At 39.5% G+C, this 20,894-nt stretch overlaps 1 protein-coding gene across 4 annotated transcripts in view; it reads left to right on the top strand.

The window, feature by feature from the left end:
- Nucleotides 1-1,435: 1,435 nt before the first annotated feature.
- Alcam (activated leukocyte cell adhesion molecule) overlaps nt 1,436-20,894 on the top strand; it is a 186,594-nt gene continuing 167,135 nt past the window's right edge. For 2 of the 4 annotated variants that reach the window (XM_076943016.1, XM_076943015.1), the window contains exon 1: nt 1,882-2,098. In XM_076943016.1, coding sequence (XP_076799131.1) covers nt 2,026-2,098 — 73 coding nt within the window. In that variant the 5' untranslated portion in view covers nt 1,882-2,025. Of the gene's footprint in view, nt 2,099-20,894 lie in introns of all 4 variants that reach the window. The other 2 variants (XM_034515733.2, XM_034515732.2) reach the window with 2 other exon arrangements.

The raw sequence follows: 20,894 nt of genomic DNA, 5'->3' as shown, positions 1-20,894 counted from the left end.
GTATGTGTGCGCTTGCGCATTCGTGTGTGTGTGTGTGTGTGTGTGTGTGTGTGTGTGTGTGTGTGCCCGCGCGCGCGCACAAAGCTTTTGCCTGCACACTTAGACACCCCCATTTCCACTGCAAGTAGCTGGTGGTTCCCAATCTTTTGAAGACAGAGCCCGGTGAGGCTAGTTAGCATTCCCTGCTGGAGACTGGCTTCACACAGGGAGTGACCCTGTGATGCACCAAAGACTATTTAATGCCCTTGTGAGGTGGTTCAGGGACCAGGATTTTTATTATGCTGTGGGCATAAGAGTTGTGATCCTGCATTCCGGAGTTAGATCCACTTAGGGTCCCAACAGCTCCACCCTGGTGTTTTAGAGGAAAATATTCCTTCATGCTTTCTGCCTGAACTGAAAGCGACACGGCTTCCCGATGCTACCGCCTGGGAGGTAGTTCAAGCTTTAGAAATTGCCTGAGAAGCCCTGTCCATCTGCTGGATGCCTGGCTTTCTGGAAAGGACCAGAAGGTGTAGGCTTTTAATCTGAGTAACTCTGGATTTTGTTTTGTAACTGAAAAGTGTCGCCTAATTAAAAGTAAACGTGACCACTTTTTTTTTTTTTTTTTTTTTTTTTTTTTTTTTTTTTTTTTTTTTTTTTTTGGTTAAGGGACGTTTGGAAAATCAGTGTGGCGACGTGTGTTAGTCTAGAGTCCTAATTCTCACCGGGAAGGAGATGGGAGCTAAGGGGGAAGCACAAAAATCTCTTCTAATTTTTGGTACTGGATATTTGTCTAACTGATTTGCTTTGATAAACTGTGCTCCAGCCAGGACTAGGGTAACAGAAGAACGGCGAATTCGAGGAGTTACCTTCTTTAAAAGTGGGGAAAATTACCCTCAACCACCAGTAGCTGTTTCCATGAGCCTGCGGGTGGAGAATCTCGTCTTTTCCACCTCCTCAGTACAAGAGGACCCAAGGTGAGCTCCTCACCTACCAGTGAGCTGCCCCAACAACTCTACAGAAAATGAAGGCAGAACATCGCCGAGGAGAAAAATCCCTAAGGAGTGAGCCAGTGGACTGGGCTTCGGAATGCAAGAACTATGTGGCCAGGTTGGGCGGACAGCAAATGGTTTCAGATCCTGTGTCTTGGGGGCGCTGAGAACCCCCTGGCAAGAGCCAGTCCAAGGCGAATCCAGCCCCGCCGCGCCCCTGCTCTTGAGCCGGCCCCTTATTGGCTGGGATGTTCTTTGAGAGGCGGGGTCAAGGGCAGCCCCGCCCACCAGAGCGCGGGGGCAGGAGCATCAGTCTCTCCTCCCACCAGGGGCGGCCAGCTCCGCACTGTCTCCGACTTGGTCCTGCAGCGCCTCTAGGCTGCGGATCGGCGCTCCAACCACCTGCTCCGCGCTGCCGCCGAGGAAGCTGGGCGGGAGGGAGGAGCGGGAGGAGCGGGAGGAGCGGGAGGAGCGGTAGGAGGAGACAGGCAGCTTACACACGCCTTCCAGTCCTCCACTCAGAGCAGCCCGAGCCCGCGGCCGCCGCCACTGTTCCAGCTGCTGCCGCTACAGCCTCTGCCTCAGCTGCCACCTGAGGAGACCCGCCGTCCGGACCCGCGGCGCTGCCCCGCCGACCCTTCTCTGGTCCCGGTGATCCGTGCACGGTGCAACTCTCATTGCTCTTCTTCTCCTCTCCTTTGCAAGAAGAGAAACTACTAGAAGATCGCAGCCAAAGAGAAACCGCGTCTACCTTGACTGATTACTGAAGTGTCTTCTGGAATAAGAGGGTCGCCCGTCCTGGGAGTCGCAGCCAAAGACACAGAGGAAGGGTGTGGAGGGGGGAGGGAGGAGTTGCAGGTTCCGCGTGGAGGAAAGTTGCGTGTGGCACTGACCCGACGGCGCAGCGCCACAGCCCCCGGGGGACCCTGTGTCTTGGAAAAAAAGTCGCTGTCCCCCTAAAGCGAGATCCACAAGCGAACGGGCCCCGTGGGCCCGGGGACGACGCCCCCTCCTGCGGCGTGGACTTTGTCGGTGGCCTTCTAGGAGGAGGAATATGGCATCTAAGGTGTCCCCTTCTTGCCGTCTGGTTTTCTGCCTCTTGATCTCCGCCGCGGTCCTCAGACCAGGTAAGCTTTTGGCCTCTGAGCAGTCCCCAGCGTTGTGGCGGACCGGGGGCGGTTCCCTGGGTGCCCTGGGGCTGTGCGCTCTAGCGTGTGCTTATCAAAGTATGGGAGCCATAAAGGCGCGCGGGGACACAGATCTGTCCCTGGGAACAGTCACCTGTGTCACACGGTTTAGGCTTGACTGGTCTGCTCAAGTTTGGGCAGCGAGGTTGAAAACTGAGCACGTCTCCAGGAACTTTGGGTGAGGCTTAGCTTGAAGGTACAGGAGCCCCCAGGAAAGATCTGCTGAACTCTCTCCCCTGCACCATCCCTCCAGTCTTTCGGTATCAAAGTACGTTTCACTGCACCCTGAGCAGTTTCCTTTCGCTGTGCTTTGAGGTGAAATAACTGCCTGCACTTTGTCATGATAAATCCCCTAAGTAACTTCCTCTTGGTCGTAATGTGAAGACCCGGGAGGCATGGCAGGGGATAAGGAGGGTTTTAACCATATTAAAAAAAAAAAAAAAAAAAACTGAAATAGCAGCTGCATTGTCTGGTGGGTAGCTAGTATAGGGTTGATGGCAGCCGAGTCACGCAGCGTGGACTGGGTTAGCAGCCAGGTTTGTGAGCCTTGAAGCGAGGGATTTCTTGGTTTCCACACCCAGTGGTAGCACCTCAGTTCTCACTTCTACCGTGAGTCCTCAAAGAAAAATGACAAAATTCCCACCAACCAGAATATCTTGCGGGGAAACCCCTTTTCTCACCCCCCAGGGGACATCCCTGGCCCGGGACTCCTCCAGTTGGCCTTCTGGCTGACATGCTATGGTCCTGCCTGGCCCGAAATGTGCTCTCTGTCCTTCATTCAAGTGGCAGGTACTTTTCCCTGCGGAGCCTGAGGATCTAATCCTTTGAAGTTTTGATTTTCCACTGCTTCCTGGATAGTTAGGGGTTAAACTACTCCCTGTTATTTTGGCTTCTGCCTGTTTTCCCTCCTTCTCTCTCTGCCTCAATGTCTCTGTCTCTCTCCTTTTAAGTTTTAAATTAAGGGGGGGGGGGCAGGTCTCACTTTCTTTTCCCATCTTTTATTTCTGTACACCTCTTCAGTTGTTGGCGTACTGAAGCCACAGAGAAGTGTTCAAAGGCTCGGAATCCTTCCCGGGAGGAGAAGAACATAAGGGAGACAGGAGCCGAGAGCCTCAGGGCTTGGGGGGAACTGCTTTGTGTGTGCTGAGGAGGGGGTGGGTGTCAGAGTGTGAGAAGGTTGCTTTTCTGTCTCTCTATATCAAAGTTACATTTCTGGGTAAGGTAATGAACTCACTGCTTCTGAGGCTGGGAGGAAAATATCAGTGACCAATCTCAGGCTCTGGGGGCGGAGACCCTAAAACCTGAGTAGATCTGGATTTTAAGGCAGGTAGGGCAGAGTGAAAACACTCGGGATATGAGCACCGGCCACCTCTAGTCTTGCACAGTGTAGTCTCACTTTTTCTGGAATCCCAGTATAGGATGGGGGAAGGGCACTTTGGAACCCACGGGAAGGCGGCCAGTTTGTGAAATGTGGAAATACACACGCCTATCTCCGGTGTTGGCTTTAACCCTCTCACACCTGCCTCTGAGGCTGTCATCTACACTTCCACCCCCGGACTGCAGCACATAGCTGTTAACCTTTTCAAGCGGTTGCGCTGGAATTTATTTTCAGTTGGCCCCGTCGAAAAACAGGTTTTTCTTCACTCAGAACTGCCAAGGAGGGGAGAGGTTCCGCTTTCAGACCTGATGGCGGTTCTTTCAGCACCCCACAGGCTCCAGTCCAAGCCACCCGCTGGGCGCCTTCCTGCAGGAGCGCGCCTGCTAATGCAGGGTCGCAAGCCACCAACCCTCAAATTCGCTTTTCCCCTGAATGATTGCGCTGATGTTGTGCAAACTTCTGCATGGAATGTCAGTGTGCTTTTAATGAAAAGATGGTAGTTGCTAAGGCACAGTGACTAAAGACACAGCGAATCCTAGACTGGAAGTGCGCCTCCTGCAGTGTCCTCTGCAGAGCGGAGCCTTGGGAATGAAGGATTGCCCAGCTTCATCTGTGGGGCTCATTTCCAGGCTGCCTCCCTTCATTCCTAGAACAGTTTTAACAGTCTTTTCTCAGTTGCCAGAGGACAGAAGCTGCTCCCCCAGGTCTTTTGACTTGTCGCCTCCACAGTAGTCATTCATGGATTTGGGTCTCTTGTATAACCTGTTTTGAAAGGAGAGGGAGTCAAGACTTCAACAAAATCTGAGTATGATAAAGGCAATGAAGTGTGGGCTCAACATTCTAGGTGGCAAAAATCTCATTATTCTCGCAGAAAGAGCGTCAGCCTGTGGTGACATTTTGTACTGCTTTAAAGAAAGCCTTCCTTGGTTATTTGCAAGGAGGAGTGGCACGGTAGTTAACTCTTTCTTCCCTTGTGCCCTCTAAGCACAGCCCTCCTTGAGATTTTGTTTTCCATTTTTCAGGTTACAAGGGTCACTCTAAGACTTAAGGATACACAACTCTGTTCTCAATGGGGTACCATGTTTATCAACTTATCTCTACAGGGCTGGGGAAAAGGCGATCACTCAAATCAAGTCCTTTCAGATTACTCACCCCGGATTATTAAAACTTATTAATTTTCTAACTACAAACTGCTTTGTGGCCATTATAAGTTGTTGTTTGCTTGATTAATTTGATCCCAGAGCAGTTTATAGTGCAATGGAGAACTGCTTGCAGCAAATTGCTTTTCTAGGTTTGGCTCAGGACCTAGGTCTGCATTCAGGCACTGGAACAAGACAAGAAACCTTTTGGGGCTTCAGCTTTTTAAAAAAGAAAAAAAAAAAAACAGACAATAAAAAAGGGGGAACCGTGAATCTATTCCTTGAGATTTCCTCCAATTCAGACACTGTTTCTAGTATTAAGGTAAAAAGATTTGCCCTGGCAGATTTGTTTTCCAATCATTTGTTTCTTATAGTCTCTTTCTGGACAAAATTCATATGAATTGCATTGCTAAAAAGGTCTCAGTGTGTATCTGAGAGGTAACTTTCTGTCTTTGTACTTTTATAAGGAAATTCATGAGAATATGTTGGGCTTATTTTCCAAAGTCTAATTAGAAAAATTAAAAAAAAAAATGTGACAGGGGGAACTGGTCTTCCATTCTCCTATGAGTGGGAAAGGTTTTAGATCTTAGAAACCCTGGTAGTGTAGCCATCGACCTCACTGTTTACTGCATGTGTAATTCTAGAAACAGGGATAAACACTGGCGGTTGCTAGAATGCTCTTGTAACAAAGCTTGTTCTAGTCACCCGAACGATGCCCATATGCTACAGGGATTGGACCACACCACCATCCTTCATGTCATTATTTTTTTATAGCTATAGAAATCCAAACTATTTTACATTGCTAATTTCCAACATTTCTGACATTTTAGGAGATCCAAGCTCACTGTTTTTGTGACAGCAATTCATATGCAAAGGCACATTTATTGTCAGCTTGTGAAGAAGCGGGCAGTGAACCAGAGCCCACTCAGTAGTCTTAACATACTATTTATACTGAAGCTGGTATTCCAGAGTTCCACTCTTACCTGTGCCATCTAATGCTGTGACCTTGAGAGCTAGTGTGCAGTCCCTGTTTGTTTCCCATCGGCAAAACTCTCCTTTTATGTGATGCATGGTTCTGATTGTAGTGAGATTAATCATTCCCCAGAGCTGCAATTTGAAAATTTTGAGCTGTAAGATGTGCTATATCAAAACTTTAACATACTGTTAACAAAACATTTTAATCTGTTCCACTTTTCACTTTATCATTTTATTAAAAGGGGACAAAATCTATCTTTCCATTCTTTTTTTTGTTGCTGTTGTTGTTGTTGTTAACTTCTATTTTAATACCACTAATTCTCATAGCATTAAACCCAGATCTTACAGAAACTAAGAATGATCTGAGTTGTCGGCATGATTTTGGTGTGTAATAACAGTATTTTTAAGGTAGTATTTTGAATGCTTTATGAGCATAGTCCAGACACACCTCTTTCTGTTCTGACCATTTGTTTAGCGTCAAACAGGATCAAAGAGGTTCTATAATTCAGGTTGACACATGCCATTTACATCCAGAAGTATGGAAGAGAGCCACATAGGTGCCCCATGATAAAAGTAAAAGTACATCTGTCCTTTTGTATGGGCCAGTAGACTCAGTCCCTTCAAAGTGTTCATTTGCTTCCTTGTTTTTAAGTTTTCACACAGCTCCATGCCATTGCTGGCACAAGAGTTTTATGACATACAAAGCATTACATCATTTATCGAAATAGCAAAAACTACCAAGAATAGTTTCTTGGGAATGATGATAAATTAATGGTTGTTTGATTATTACTATCAAATTTCAGATCATTTTATTCTCAACAATGACTAAAAAGTCTGGCAATGTGTCCATTTTTCCTTTTATTTTCTTATTTGAGCAAAAAATTCATTTCCCTATGGAGAGCTATGTGATCTCTCTCTCTCTTGCTCTCTCTCTCTCTCTCTCTCTCTCTCTCTCTCTCTCTCACACACACACACACACACATATACATATTTGAGAATATTACATGCTATTTGACAAAGTTGTAGCTACAGTTATTCAACTATTCTTACTATATATAAAGAATTACTTATTTCTAGAGCTATATTTTCATTTAGCTAATTATCTATTTAAATGACAAAACTTGCATTCTTTATATTCTTTGTTGTTGAATAGGGCAGCATATATTTCATGAAAAACTGGCACCAAAATGCTGTGATATTCAGTAATTGTTTTATGGCAACCTATCATCATTGCCCATTATTGTAGTGTATGTTCCAAGAATGAAATTAGCTTTTAATGCTGCTTCTTATTTATCTAGTCAGTTCTCAATTACCCATTGCATCGAAGGGGAAATCAGAGTTGCAGGCAGTGCATAGCAGTCCTAATGAAAGAATTATTTAATGTGACTTTAAGTTGAGGTACTTAATGAGCATGCCTGTATCTGGTCTTCAAAGAATTGATTGTATTGAAAAACCCTGAAGCCAAACTATGCGGTGAATAGACAATTCAGAAATTGGATGTCAACTCCTGCCTCTGGAGTCTCCTCTCTCCTCTCTATTTTCAATGTCCCTTCACAAAGTAATGTGAAATCTTGGTCAAGGTAAGATATAAGACTAAAAACATCATTAGATCCAATTAACTTTTATAGCCTTGCCATATAGTAGAAATATCATGGATTTTTGCCAGATACAAGGAAAACATCCTATGGCCACATTATTTCATCGAATCTTCAAATGTCCAATCACACATCACTCACTTAAATGAACAGATTCACACCTTCCGGATTGGGTAAGATTTTGCCTTCACTAAATGACCACTTTCTTAGCAAGCTTGTTCTATTATGTTTCATTAGCTTTTATGAATAGATAAAAAGAAAATTCTTTTTCCTTGATCTAAGTTTGCTTGGCAACTTGGTAGATTGATACTTTAAAGGCTATGTGGGTACCTGTTTTTAGTAAAGACAATAGTACATGTTGTGGATTTCAAGGTCATTTGTAAACAGTGGCCACCAGTAATATAAACTTAGGAATAACAGAGGAAATTGAATTAAAGGAACTTTATAATGAATTTATTGTGATGATGTCAACAGAGAAGTTATTTAAATTTGTTTTTTAAGATATCAACTGGCATTCCAATTCAATATTTTAGGCTCATACCTCCAAAGACAGTCTCACTTCACAAATTGATGTAATAGACTTTTCTTCAGTTCTAAGAACCAAACCAAAGGCTTTTCATGTTGTGTGCAAGCACTGTACCACTGAGTTGTACCTAGCATGATAGAGATTTTTATCTTTTTCAGTCAGAGTAGCTTTCAGGCCTCTAGGCTTTCCCATTAGAACTGTAAATACTTAAATGTAATTTCTGCCTTTATATGAAATCAGGATTGGAATGACCAAATTGTGTCTTGACATTTCCCTTTTCCAGCACTTATCTTTGCTGTGGCCTTTGCCCCATTGTAATAAAATATGTATTTATTACTAGTCTCTTATTTGACCAGAAACTTTTACAATATCACATTTTGTCTTCTGTGAAATTATTAGTCCTACAAAGAGGGAGACACCTGCAAGCTTCTGAGCTGCTTTTCTCTTCTTTGCATGAAAGGCATATACAGAGATTTGTATGGAGTGTCACTGAGAAGTTCAAAAATTTCTCTTCCTAAAGAACTTAGAATTAGAGGTATAGCATAGCTCCCTGAGTATTAAATTAGAAGATATAATCATATTGGAAGAAGAGTTGTCTGTGGGAGTAGGGGAACCATGAAAGCACACAGCCTCTTGAAACACAATCAACTAGCATTCTCCAGGTAGTTCCTGTTACACCTCTATATCATACTTTGTGGTCTTTTGTGCTTCCTGCAGTTAATATTTATTTACCCTTCAGTGTTATTGATATTGATATATTTATTACTAATAGGATGACCATGACCCCTGGAGTAACCAAGGCAGAATGAACATAGAGTATGCACGATGTTCAGCTGGGTACACTTTTGATCAACTTTTGACTGACTATTTGATTTTAATGTCAGTGTCTTGGATTTTATCTCACTTGTTTTTTATCATTTTCCATAAGTATATGGACCATTAAAGTTAGAAAAGAGCTAGTCATTAGTATTTTGTATCTTTTCTTTCTTTATTTGTGCTGCTGGGAGTCAAACCTAAGGCCCTGTGCTTACCAGGCCAGTGCTGTAACACTCAAATTCAGTCGCCACCTTTGGACTTCTGGGGCAAAGTTTGGCTAACAAATCATATGGACCATAAGCTTCAATTTGAATGTTGAATATCCTCCAAAGGGCTGTGTATAAAAGGTTTTGTCCCTTGGGTGACAATACTGATAAGTGATGGTATTTTAGAAAAGGAGCCCTAATTAAGATCATTAAAAATGTCAAGGCACAACTACTTAGCAGCTTTATGGCCTAAGTCATTTTCCTCCCTTTTCGTTCATTGTTCATTTTTCTCCCTGGCTCATGGGGTTTGTCCTGTGGTGTCCTCTTGCCATGAAAGTGCTGTGTCACCACAGGCCCAAAACAAAGATGTTGATTGAATGCCAACTAGTTCTTTCAGAACCCTGATCTGAAACCTTTTCTCTTTAGAAGTTAATTACCCCAGATATTTCATTATAGCAACACAGAACTCAGAACTAGGAAAGCATAATTATTACTATCTTCTCTGTCTATATATTTACTCTATGGCACTTAAGTATAAATAACAAATACATTTATATATATATATATATATATATATATATACATATGTATGTATATGTGTATATATATATATACACATATATTTTTTTCCCACTTCAAAAAAGTCCACATTCTTAACCTATTAAAATTTAAATTCCAGTTATAATGAAATAGCACCAAAGGATATAAGCTTGCTTCTTCTAGAGTACAGGAAAGGCAGAGTTGTAGCCTGGTGTTGTAGTGAATTTGTTCACCTAGATACATGGTCAAAGGGCCAAAAAGTAAGTGTGTGTGTGTCTGTGTGTGTGTGTGTGTGCGTGTGCATGTGTGTGTGTGAAAAACACAGATATTTACCAGTGTTTTCCTTTAAAAATAATCTCTTTAAAACTCTTAATTTGAAGCATAAGAATATTGAACGTTTCATCTGGGTAGACATGAAGAAACGGAGACAAGACCCATGGTATATCATGTTAAAGGAATGGTATAGGCTATTGTGGGATGGGTAAATAAAGAATCTCTTATTAGTCAAAGTTCATATTGTTGGACAATCCTAATTGAAAACTCATGTGACGCCTCAACATATATAATATCCAATAATTGCGGAGTCCTTGGAGTGGGCAGAGCAAAGCACCAATGCTTTGGGGTGTGGAAGTGAACTAACTACTCAACAGCTAAGAGGCCATCCTGCCAGCCCTGTGTTCTCTGGGAAGCAGAAGCTTGAGAAACGCATGTAACTCAAACTAGAGGGATTGCTAGGTGCTGCAAACATTCAAAACCGGAGAGAGCATTTTGTATCACAGCAGCTGGATCTGGTTGGGGCCAGGATAAACTTGGAAAAGATTCTGAAGAGATATCTGAAGCACCTGCTGAGGAGGAACCAAGCAAAACCAGAAGGAAAAGAGAGTTGGTGGAACTATGAGACTTGGTAGGGAGGGAGGCAGCTCTCACTCCCAGAGGGAAGTGGTACCTGTCTCTTTTCAGTGGTGGTAAACAAGCTCTAAGAGCTGACACAGACACTGAGGGGTTCTTGAGGTTGTTTAATATTTCCCTGCAACCTGCTAATTTGCTTGCCGGTGTGAGGCCCAGAAGTTCCAAGAACTCACACAGTGGCAGAGATTTGCATACACACTCCCCTCCTTTAGGAGGAGTGAAGATTCATTATATCTACATGTTTGCACGTTTCCTTTTTTTTTTTTTTTTATCAACACAGTCTAAATATTAAGAAATGGTGTTGGGTGCGCATGTTTTCTCCACCCCGTTGAAAACCGAAAGTATGCATTTAGTTGGGTTATGACCATCCTACCAGATGCTATTTCCCATATGAACAATTATGTTAGAACTGGAATTGCTGAGTTAAATTATACATTTATTATTTGAAGCAAAATTTTAAAATCATACTTAAAAGAGCATGCTCCTTCTTTTTTTGTGGTGTTGCCAAAGGAATTTCATATATTCAAAATGTATTGGAAAAATAAAGTTGTAAGAATAATGGACATACTTAAAGAATGTACATATAGAGAACAGAAGTTACAAATTCTTGCCTGACTTTATTTTACATAGCCAAAATTGATGAAAGGGAAACCTTATTTGTATGATTGTTTTAATCATTTTTCTTTACATATAATTTGATACATAACTCCTAGAACACCTAGCTTCTAGAACGTAAACTATAGTTAGCTGCCATGTTATCTGCCATTCATAACTGTAGAATCAGTTTGACAGGCCAGAAAGTAGATTCAGAAAAAGCCACCTGTGTACCTTATGTGTATTTGTCACCGCTTTTTCATACACAAATAGTTTCCAAATATTTGTGTGCATTCATTGTAGATACAACACACTATAGGTGGCTAATTGAGAGAGAGAAACAGAGACAGAGACAGAGAGAGACAGAGTGAGAGAGACAGAGAGAAGGAAGAAGTTGAAAGAGGGTAAGTTGAAATTTGCAACATGGTTCTGGAGGTGGGTATGTTCTAAAATTGATCCAAAATTTCAGAGGGAAAGCATTAGAAATCCTTGCACAATAACTTCCCAGTTTAGGCGATATGATACACACTTGTGTGTTAACCCATTCTGCTTGTCAGTCAGTGTTCATGCCTTCCAGGCTGGGCATCCCTCAAAGAGCTGAAGAGGTGTGGCTGTGGTCAGGCTTTCAGGTGGTTTTCTAGTTTTCTAGCAGTTGTTGGCCTTCTCATTTGTAGGTTGAGAATGATAATTACCAAGTTTAATTGATGAGAATATTCAAAAAGCTAATGCGTTGATCTGGCATTTCCCCATGCCTGACACACATTGGAGTTTCAGTTGTTACAAATGATTTGCATTCCATTTTCAGAAATAGTATTAAAGCTATAATAAAAACTGAGCATCATTCTCCTTTATTACTAGGGCTTAACAGCCACTTCTAATATTAATATGATTTTAATATTCAATTAGTTAACAAGTTTTGTTGTGCATAACAAATTATCAGAGGAAACTACCACAGGTAGCAGATAGGAAGGATATAGCAGTGCATGGGGAAGGAGCTGTTTGCTATTGACAAAATTATTGCATATCTCTGTAATAATCTATGATAAACAGTACATTATAATATATTTAACTGACTAGTAGAAAATATATCTTTTTCTAATTTTCTAGGTTTCTACAAGGAAATGGTCTATCCTCAAACTGTATGCTTTCTTATTTTCTTTAAAATTCCCTTAATGTACACACCTACAGCTGGATTTCTGCTCTGTGTCTATATAGCATCTTGTCTATTTACTTCGTAACTGGATTGCAATGGAAGATATTACTTGGTTTGGGGCATGAAACTATAAATTCTTTTCTGTCACCTCTAAAATTCCAACTTAAACTGGATTTCTGTAAGACAAATGCTCATATCATTGTGTCTTCCATTATAGGGTAGAATTTCAGAAAGGGGCATCTGTAAAAAAAATCTGTGCTGTGAAACTTTTATCTTCCCAACTGAGGGATTAAATGAGTCGCTTTATCCCCATCCCCCAAACAGCCTGTCGTTGATCATTGACTGTCATTGACCTTGGAAGATGATGTGTCTCTTGAAGTGATTGGACACAGAAAAGTAGTTGGAATTGATGATAAGATATGGCTACACATAAAGTTCATTCAATCCTGTGGCTATCAATAAATATGGATATTGTTTATATATTTCACCTTTAAACTTTCATGTCCAAATGTAATTGATGCTCTCACAATGGTATAGAGAAGAGAAGTCACAGATTATTCAAAACTATGAAACTGCCGGCTATAGTGTCTCTCTTCTTCACCTTTTTTCGATACAATAAATACAAAATGAAAGTAGGTTCCTTGTTATTTATTTGGCAGAACCTCAAGTTTACTCACTATAGACAAGTCATGTACAAATTCCAAGAATATTCTTTAATTACAATATCGTATTCATTGCAATAGAGTTCTTATCTGATAATGAAACAATATTGTATTGCAAACCTAAATTTGAAGCAACATCTAAATTTGAATGTAAAATGAAAGCTACAAATAAGACACATTCTAGCCTATTGTTCACAGTTGTCTGAGAGCAACTGGTTAGGTCACGGGTGTGTAAGTAGGAGCTCTAATGTGCGGATGCTCAAAGAATGACTTGGGTAGCTTCTGTAGATGAAAGCGGAATAGAGTGATATCAATATAAAGGAAATGAAAGAAAATAAACATTGTGTGACTTCTCCTGAATGTCATTCTAACCTCCCTTTAATCAAATCCTCTTCTGCTGCCATCAGAGGGATACCAGATTTGAATCCTATTGTGTAGCTGCCTGCTTACAACACATCCCTGGCTTCTCTGTACATTTAGGGTAAAGACGAGCTTTTAGCCTAGCACTTAAGGTTTTTAAGAATTTCTTCCACAGTCTTTCTTAGAATACATGTTGGAGTAAAACTTTTAAAAGTATCATGCCCTTTCCATTCTCAGGGTTGCTCACACACATCTCTGACCTCTTATGCTACAATGCTCCTCTCATTCTCCTATACACTATCCTTTAACTGAATGAGTTGTCTCCAGCTTTAGGAATGCTGGTGAGGTGTTCTTTCCTCCAAAGAGTCTCCCTGGGGCTCCTGTCCTCTGCAGCTCTGAAGGTCATTTCATTGTTGCCTATTGCCTACTTATTCTTGTTTCTCTTTTGTTCTAGAGTCTTCATATTCCTGAAGACAGGGACTATGATCTCATCATTTTTCTCTATTCAGAATATATTTTCCCAGTACTTGTACCACTGAATAATTGAATAAGTAAAAAAATGAATAAAAACCTCAATTCTTTGTAATAAAGAAGATATATTTTTTTGTCTAGAGGAGAAATCATATATCATTACACACATGGAGCCCAGCGAACAATAGAAAGGAATCAGTTTTCTCTTCATACCATGTAGGTCCTTAATGTGGAGTTTTGGTCATCAGACTCCTTGGCACATCCTTTACTACCTTATTCATCCTACTGTTCCAGAAACATGTTTAAAAAAATAATATATATTCTCAAGTGAATAAAAAAAATGACTGTAAATGAAACACAGTTTCTTTTAGAAATTTAGGAAATTTAAAAACAATTTTTTTAAAAAAAAACTTATTAGCATTTGGGAGACAGAAACAGGCAGGTCTCTAACTTTGCAGCCAGCCTGATTTACATAGAGATTTCTAGGACAGCCAGTGCTACATAGTAGGAGCCTGTCTCAAACAAATAATAAGGTAAAATAAAGCAAAAAATCATTGTCCTATTCTAAAATATGCAAATGAAGTATAAAAACAAATAGCACCTCAGTTGTCTGTTTGCAAATATCAATCCAGATTAACATAAAATAAACAGCTTAGATAACTAGACAATGTTCTTGCAAAACATTCTTCTGTTTTGCACAGCTTGTTTATTCATGTGACTTTATTTGTGTCTGTAGGTTTCTGAAAATAGTCCAACTAAATATATTTCTATTTCTGATTAGCGGCACATGGCTAGAATTGGCAAAGAATACTTGAAATTCCAACTTTTTTCTATCTTTTTAAGTTTTAGTTTATATTTTCTTACTGTGTGTGTGAGCACACATGCATATGTGTGTGTGCACACGCGTGCATGCCTGTGTGTATGTGTGTGTGTGTGTGTGTGTGCATCCAAATGCATGTGTAGTTGCCTATGAGGACAACTTGCTGAAGTCAGCGATTTCATGACCAAGTTAATAGGTCATGTAGGCACATAAACACATTTACCATTAATGCTTATATAAATATAGTACAATAAAATATAAGTTGGAAAATATCTGATGTTACATTTGCAAATGAATTGTAATGATTCATCAACAAACCTCCAGAAAATACACAAAGTTGGACATGCTGGGTAAAGCCTATAGTCACATCACTGGAGATGCTGAGGAAGGAACAGGTTTAAGGCCTGTCTGAGATAGGCAATAAGGTCTTGTCTCTACAGAAAGATAATACTTGATATTTATTGCAAAATAAAAGGCAGGATAGCTCAGTGCACAGAGGCTGCTGCCACCAAGCCTGTCTGGTTAGGAAAGTTGCTTTTGTCTGCTGAGTTAGCTTCACAGTGTCTCAGGAAGTCCTTAATGCTTAAGCAGAGGCTAGGGTCTGCATGCAGGCTCCATTTTTTGATTTATTCATAAATAAAACTTAATTAAATCCATTTTCAGGAGCTAAGAGCATTACTCCTCACACTGAGTTGTCTGGCTTTTTATCCCCTGTACACTATATTCTTATCTCTTTTCTGTTTCCCATGATTCCTCTCATTAGCCTTCTGTACATTATATTCTTATCTCTTTTCTGTTTCCCATGATTCCTCTCACTAGCCTTCTGTACACCATATTCTTATCTCTTTCCTCTGTTTCCCATGATTCCTCTCACTAGCCTTCTGTACACTATATTCTTATCTCTTTCCTCTGTTTCCCATGATTCCTCTCACTAGTCTTTTGTACACTATATTCTTTCTTTTTCCTCTGTTTCCCATGATTCCTCTCACTAGTATTTTGTACACTATATTCTTATCTCTTTCCTCTGTTTCCCATGATTCCTCTCACTAGTCTTTTGTACACTATAGTCTTATCTCTTTCCTCTGTTTCCCATGATTCCTCTCACTAGCCTTTAGACCTTGATTCCCAGCGCCAACATCTGTTTGTGTTCCCTTGTGAATGGTAGATTTTCCTTTTAAAATGCAAGAGTTTCATGTAAACTCAAGTTATGTTCCTCATTATCAAGCTAGAGACAATTATAGGCATACTTGTAGGCACAGTTATGCAGAAAAGATAGGTAAGAAATGATACCATTCTACTCTTTGTCAAGCTTGGTGTCTACAGTTCCAAATGATTTCATTCCAAACTTCATCCTTTAACCCCAAAGTAATCAAAGGTAGTCTGAGCAAATTACCCAATGAATGTCATTTTTTTTCCAAGTTTCAATCTGCTTGTACTTAAAGTCGTATTAATTGATGATAGATCAAGCGTTTGTTTCCCCTGTACTTTTACCACACTTCACTTTCTAAAATAGAAGTTTGGTGATTTCTCCATGCATGGTTAGAATCACTTGGGAGTAATTATGTTTTCCACAGCAGTAGGTAGTGGTCACTCAGGCTGTTTTCAAATGAGGTTATTACAGGAATGTCAGGAGGAAATAAAAATATAAGAAAAGATTCTTTCTTCCTACAAAAAAAGAAAAAAAGAAGGAGAAAGACACACCTTGAAACAAAGCTCAAACATTTGAAATGTGAGGTCATCTTTGTTTACTTTACCTTGTTTATTTTGGCTTCTGAAAATATTACCCAATCTGTTAGCTTTTCCTCTTTAGATGTTTCAGGACACTGAATGTACCAGTGACTTAACTGCAGACTCAGTGTGCATATTCATGAACCACAAATCTGTATTATTAAAGGGTTTTTTTCACACATAATAAAATATAAAGAAACTTAGAAAACTGACCTGACATGACTGACCTGACGCTGACATGACTCAGCGACTTAAGTAGGAAACATGTAAAGTGAATGTTGGTTTATCACTGTTGTGTCTATAATGAGTCTGGATCATAGATATTTTCTGGCTACTCAGTGATTGATGACACGGTGACATGGAAGACTGGAGAAGAAACAAAAGACTCCACTTAGGTTTTGTACTCAGTTGGTTTAGTCACTGTGTATTTTTTTTCTCTAAGTATTGTTCAATGGTGATATTAGACTGTAGTTTAGTTGGCTCTGTTCCATGGTAATTGTGTGATTTCGCTTCTCTGCCATATAAAAATAATCACTTCATCATCTCTGTTCTGTATTATTTGCGTTTTATTTGTCCTCATAACTATGCATTATTAAGAGCTAACCATGTAAAGCTTTACAGATTGAGATCCCAAGTGATAGTGGACCATAAATAAAATAATTGAAATATTGAAATAAAAAATATGATACAAGCAGAGTGTGAAATTAGGTTAGACAAGGAGCAATGTAAGCTCTTCTTTATACCATGCTAAAACTACATAGTTTTAATGATTTGCCATTTAACCCTTTAAGACACAGGCTTGCTATTTATACCAGGCTGGCCTGGACAATAATGCTCTTGTATAATCTCCTTAGAGTTTCAATTGCTAGCATATGCCTCTGCGTCTAGCTAAATAATTTTTTATCATGTTCAATTGCATTTTTCACAATTTAAGTAAAGCTGTATGAAAGTTTGAACTGGCCTGCAGACAAATAATACAACTAACTAAACAAAATACATGTCTGTAAGGAAGAAGGTCTGGAGAAGGGAGAGGCATGAGACTAAATGGCTGATAACAGATAAAAATGCATTTGAGGGCTGAAAGCAAAAGCTAGTCCTTTGACATAGTTTGACACTTTTCAAAGAAAAATCAGAATGACTATTTTTGATAATACTGCAAAAATATGACAGCTACTTTTCTGTCTGCAATGTTTTCTACGTTAGCACACTCTGGGTAGAGATTTTTATGATTTTTTCTAACTTAGAAATTCATATGAAAGAAGAATAACACTGATAAATTTAGTGAGAAGGGTCTTCTTTTTTGTACCAATAAAACATTAAGAAGGGAAGGTTACAATTTCTAACTCTGCAGATTTGCCTTGATGTTTGAGTCATTGAACCTAAAGGTTCACAACTACAGAAATATTTAATAAAACCTACCAGCAGCTGACCAATACAGATGCAGATATTCACAGCCAACCATCGGACTGAGCCTGAAGGCCCCAATGGAAGAGCTAGGGAAAGGGCTGAAGGAGCTGATGGGGATTGCCACCCAATAGGAAGAACAATATCAACTAACTGGACAACCCAGAGCTCCCAGAAACTAAACCACCAGCCAAAGAATATGCATGGAGAGATCTATGGCTCCAGGTACATATGTAGCAGAGGACTGACTTATCTGGCATCAATGGGAGGAGAGGCCCTTGGTCCTGTAGAAGTCTGATGCCGAGTGTACAGGGAGGGGATACTAGAGTGGTGAGGTGGGAATGGCTGAGTGGGTAAAGGATCACTGTCATAAAGGCAAAGATGAAGGGGAGAGGAGGGATGGGATGGAGAAGTTGTGGAGGAGTAACCAGGAAGGGGGATATCCTTTGAAATGTAAACTAATAAAATGATTAATAAGAACATAATACATTAAAAATAAGAAAACTTCTTTTGAGTAAGCAACCATATATTTCTTATTTGTTCTTTTTAGCTGTAGAGTGGGTTCATTTCTAACTTACTAATTAGATTAGAGATGGTTTACACAACACCCTGTGGATCTTGACTCTTAAAGATTTAAACCCAAGAGGCTGCATTGTGAAATGTTTTCCCAAAAGAGAGAGAGAGAGAGAGAGAGAGAGAGAGAGAGAGAGAGAGAGAGAGATAAAAAGAGTGATGAGTTGAGTGAATGGGGGCGGTGGGGGGGAAGGGATGCAGAGGTTCTAGGAGAAATTGGGGAAGCAGAAACAGTGATCAGAGTATACTGTATGAAAAAGTATTTTCAATAAAAATAGGATTTATGCAGAAGGAATGAAATGACTCTATTAAGAGAAAAAGAAAAAAAAAATCTAAAACAAGTTACATAACTGAGCAGGCCCCATGCTGTCTCTAAGCCTATTTCTTTATCTGCCCAGAGAAAAGAATAATAGTAATTACTGAAGACATCTGTTGAAAGGATGAGGTGAGAAAATGTTTAGAAAGTGATTAGCAAACTAAAGTCGAGTAGGACAAGCCTCAGGATGCTGGCTATTGTTGTTTTCACTTCCATTGTTATTAACATCTTAAGGAGAAAGTTGTAGTATAATAGGCCTTCTAAAGAGAGGTTTGATATTCAATGTACTCAACCTTAGTAGAAAAGAAGGGGATACTTACAAAGTAGAAAAATTGTACTGTTATAATTATGCTTGCCCTTATTTACTAAACTATAAAAAGTAAGAAAAACAGAGTGGTAGAATTATGTGCGTTTCTTTGATGATACCACACAAAGAGTGGAGGACATTCAAAAACAAACTCATTACGTGTTTGCCTGTACAAATCCACCCCCCCCCTACACACACATATACAATCCACAAAACAGTTACGTTATTCTGCAAAGGATGCCTGGGAATAAGGATTTCTTAACTCTAAAGTATTTCATATCATTGTGATATTTGAATTTTCCTGTTTTTAAAAAAAACTATAAATATCAAAATTATTGTAAAAGTATTACCACCAAGAATATAGACAGCAATATTTTCTCAAGGACTAATGTACTTATTTTAAATTAAAAAAAAATCAGGACACATGTAGATATGATTGAAGATTTTTGGTGACAATCATATACATTTTTTTTACTTCTCTTTACTTTCTTTCCTAAGACATGTGCTAGCATTCTGACTTAAAATAAACTTAAAGACAAAATTCAAGTGATTCCTCATTTTCCTAAGTATTTAACAATGCAGTCGTGTAAGATGAGGCTGCTTAGATTACTTTTTGATTGGTTAAGAGATTTGTAGATAGAGATTTAGCTGACAAGGTATCACCAGAGAGAGAAGAGCAGAGCAGAGCAGAGCAGAGCTTCATCTGTGTAAGACGTTCCCCTGTGAGGTGGTATTCAAAGGCACTTGAGGAAAAAAATTGTGGGAAGTGGGCTTTAAGTTTTATATTAGCGATTTCTGAGACTTGCGTCCGATTATGCTTAATGGAGTAGATTATTTGACAAGTTTTTTGTCGCTTTATTCCTGGAAAGTTTCCCTTAATGTATGCAATATCAATAATCAGAATTTGACCAAATTAACTGGTAAATGGTATGTGCTTACACACACCCAACAATGGTTAAATAAAGTGAATTCTGATAATTCCTGATGTAAGCAAATTGCTTAACATTGTCTAATCCTGTGCCTCACATAAGATATTTTGAGAGCCAGGGTTTGAGAGACACTGTTTGCAATGAAATATGTTACACAAGAAGATATGGTGACCAGGTTTGGAGTTATTTGGTTTTCATTGTTTAAAGGACAGTATTTCAATATTATAAAGAAAAACACATGAAAGATCATAACAATTAAAAACAAAAGAAACATACTCTTCATTGCTATAAGAAGCATCTAAAATTGTTGCATGACTTTTAATTAAGATTATCCATGTCCTAATCATAAGCTCATTCGAATATAGGAAATCATTAATTTGGGGGAAATATCATTATTATTGTTATTATCATTATTACGATAATTGTCTGTTGAGTTAAATACTTTGCCCCTCCTAAGTGAAGCCTAGGGGTTTGCAAGAATATGCCTCACCATATAGAATATAGAAATATTGTATTCCTGAGCCATTTTCTCAATCATACACCATTTCAAACCATAGCTACCTATAGTATAAAATACTTTTCTTATTCTAACTTTCTGTTTAAAGACATGGAAAAGTATTAAGTCTCATTCCTTTGTTAAAGATTCACTGGAGAAGCATTGCTAAGCTAAACACCGTGACATCTAAAAATTATTTTTTTTAAAATCATTTTATTTGTTTACATTTCAAATGATCCCCCTTCTTTGTCACTCCTCCACAATTCTGGGAGCTCTGTATGGTTTGCTTAATTGATGTTGTTCTTCCTATGGGGTTGCAATCCCCTTCAGCTCCTTCAGTCCTTCCTCTTGCTCTTCCATTGTGGTCCCTGGGCTCAGTCCAATGGTTGGCTGTGAGTGTCTACGTCTGTATTGGTCAGGTGCTAGTAGAACCTCTCAGAAAACAGCCACAACAATGTCATTTTGTTTTTGGTTTAAATTCATCTGTATACACAACTCATCAGATGCAGAGAGGCTCCAAAGTGCTTCAGTCTCTGCACAGCTATCATCTCTGGAACCTTTCTGAAACATCACTTATGAAATGGCTCTCGGATGATAGACAGCCTAGGGAGTTGCTTCATTCCTTTTAGAATTTGCTTTTGCTTTGAGAATTCCAAATTCTCCTGGTTTCCAGGCCTTCTTTTGTGTCTGACATTTTATTCACAGGTAGAGAAAAGCTAATTGGAAAGATATTAGACTTTAAAATATATGTCAGCACGTTTATAAAGAAACAACTCAGAAACAGAATGAATATACATATATACCTGAAAGAAAGATGATAAAATTAAGACAAGGTGTAA

The sequence above is a fragment of the Arvicanthis niloticus genome, chromosome 12 (assembly GCF_011762505.2).
Source record: "Arvicanthis niloticus isolate mArvNil1 chromosome 12, mArvNil1.pat.X, whole genome shotgun sequence".
Taxonomy (NCBI): Eukaryota; Metazoa; Chordata; class Mammalia; order Rodentia; family Muridae; genus Arvicanthis; species Arvicanthis niloticus.
This window is presented reverse-complemented; position numbering and strand designations above follow the sequence as displayed.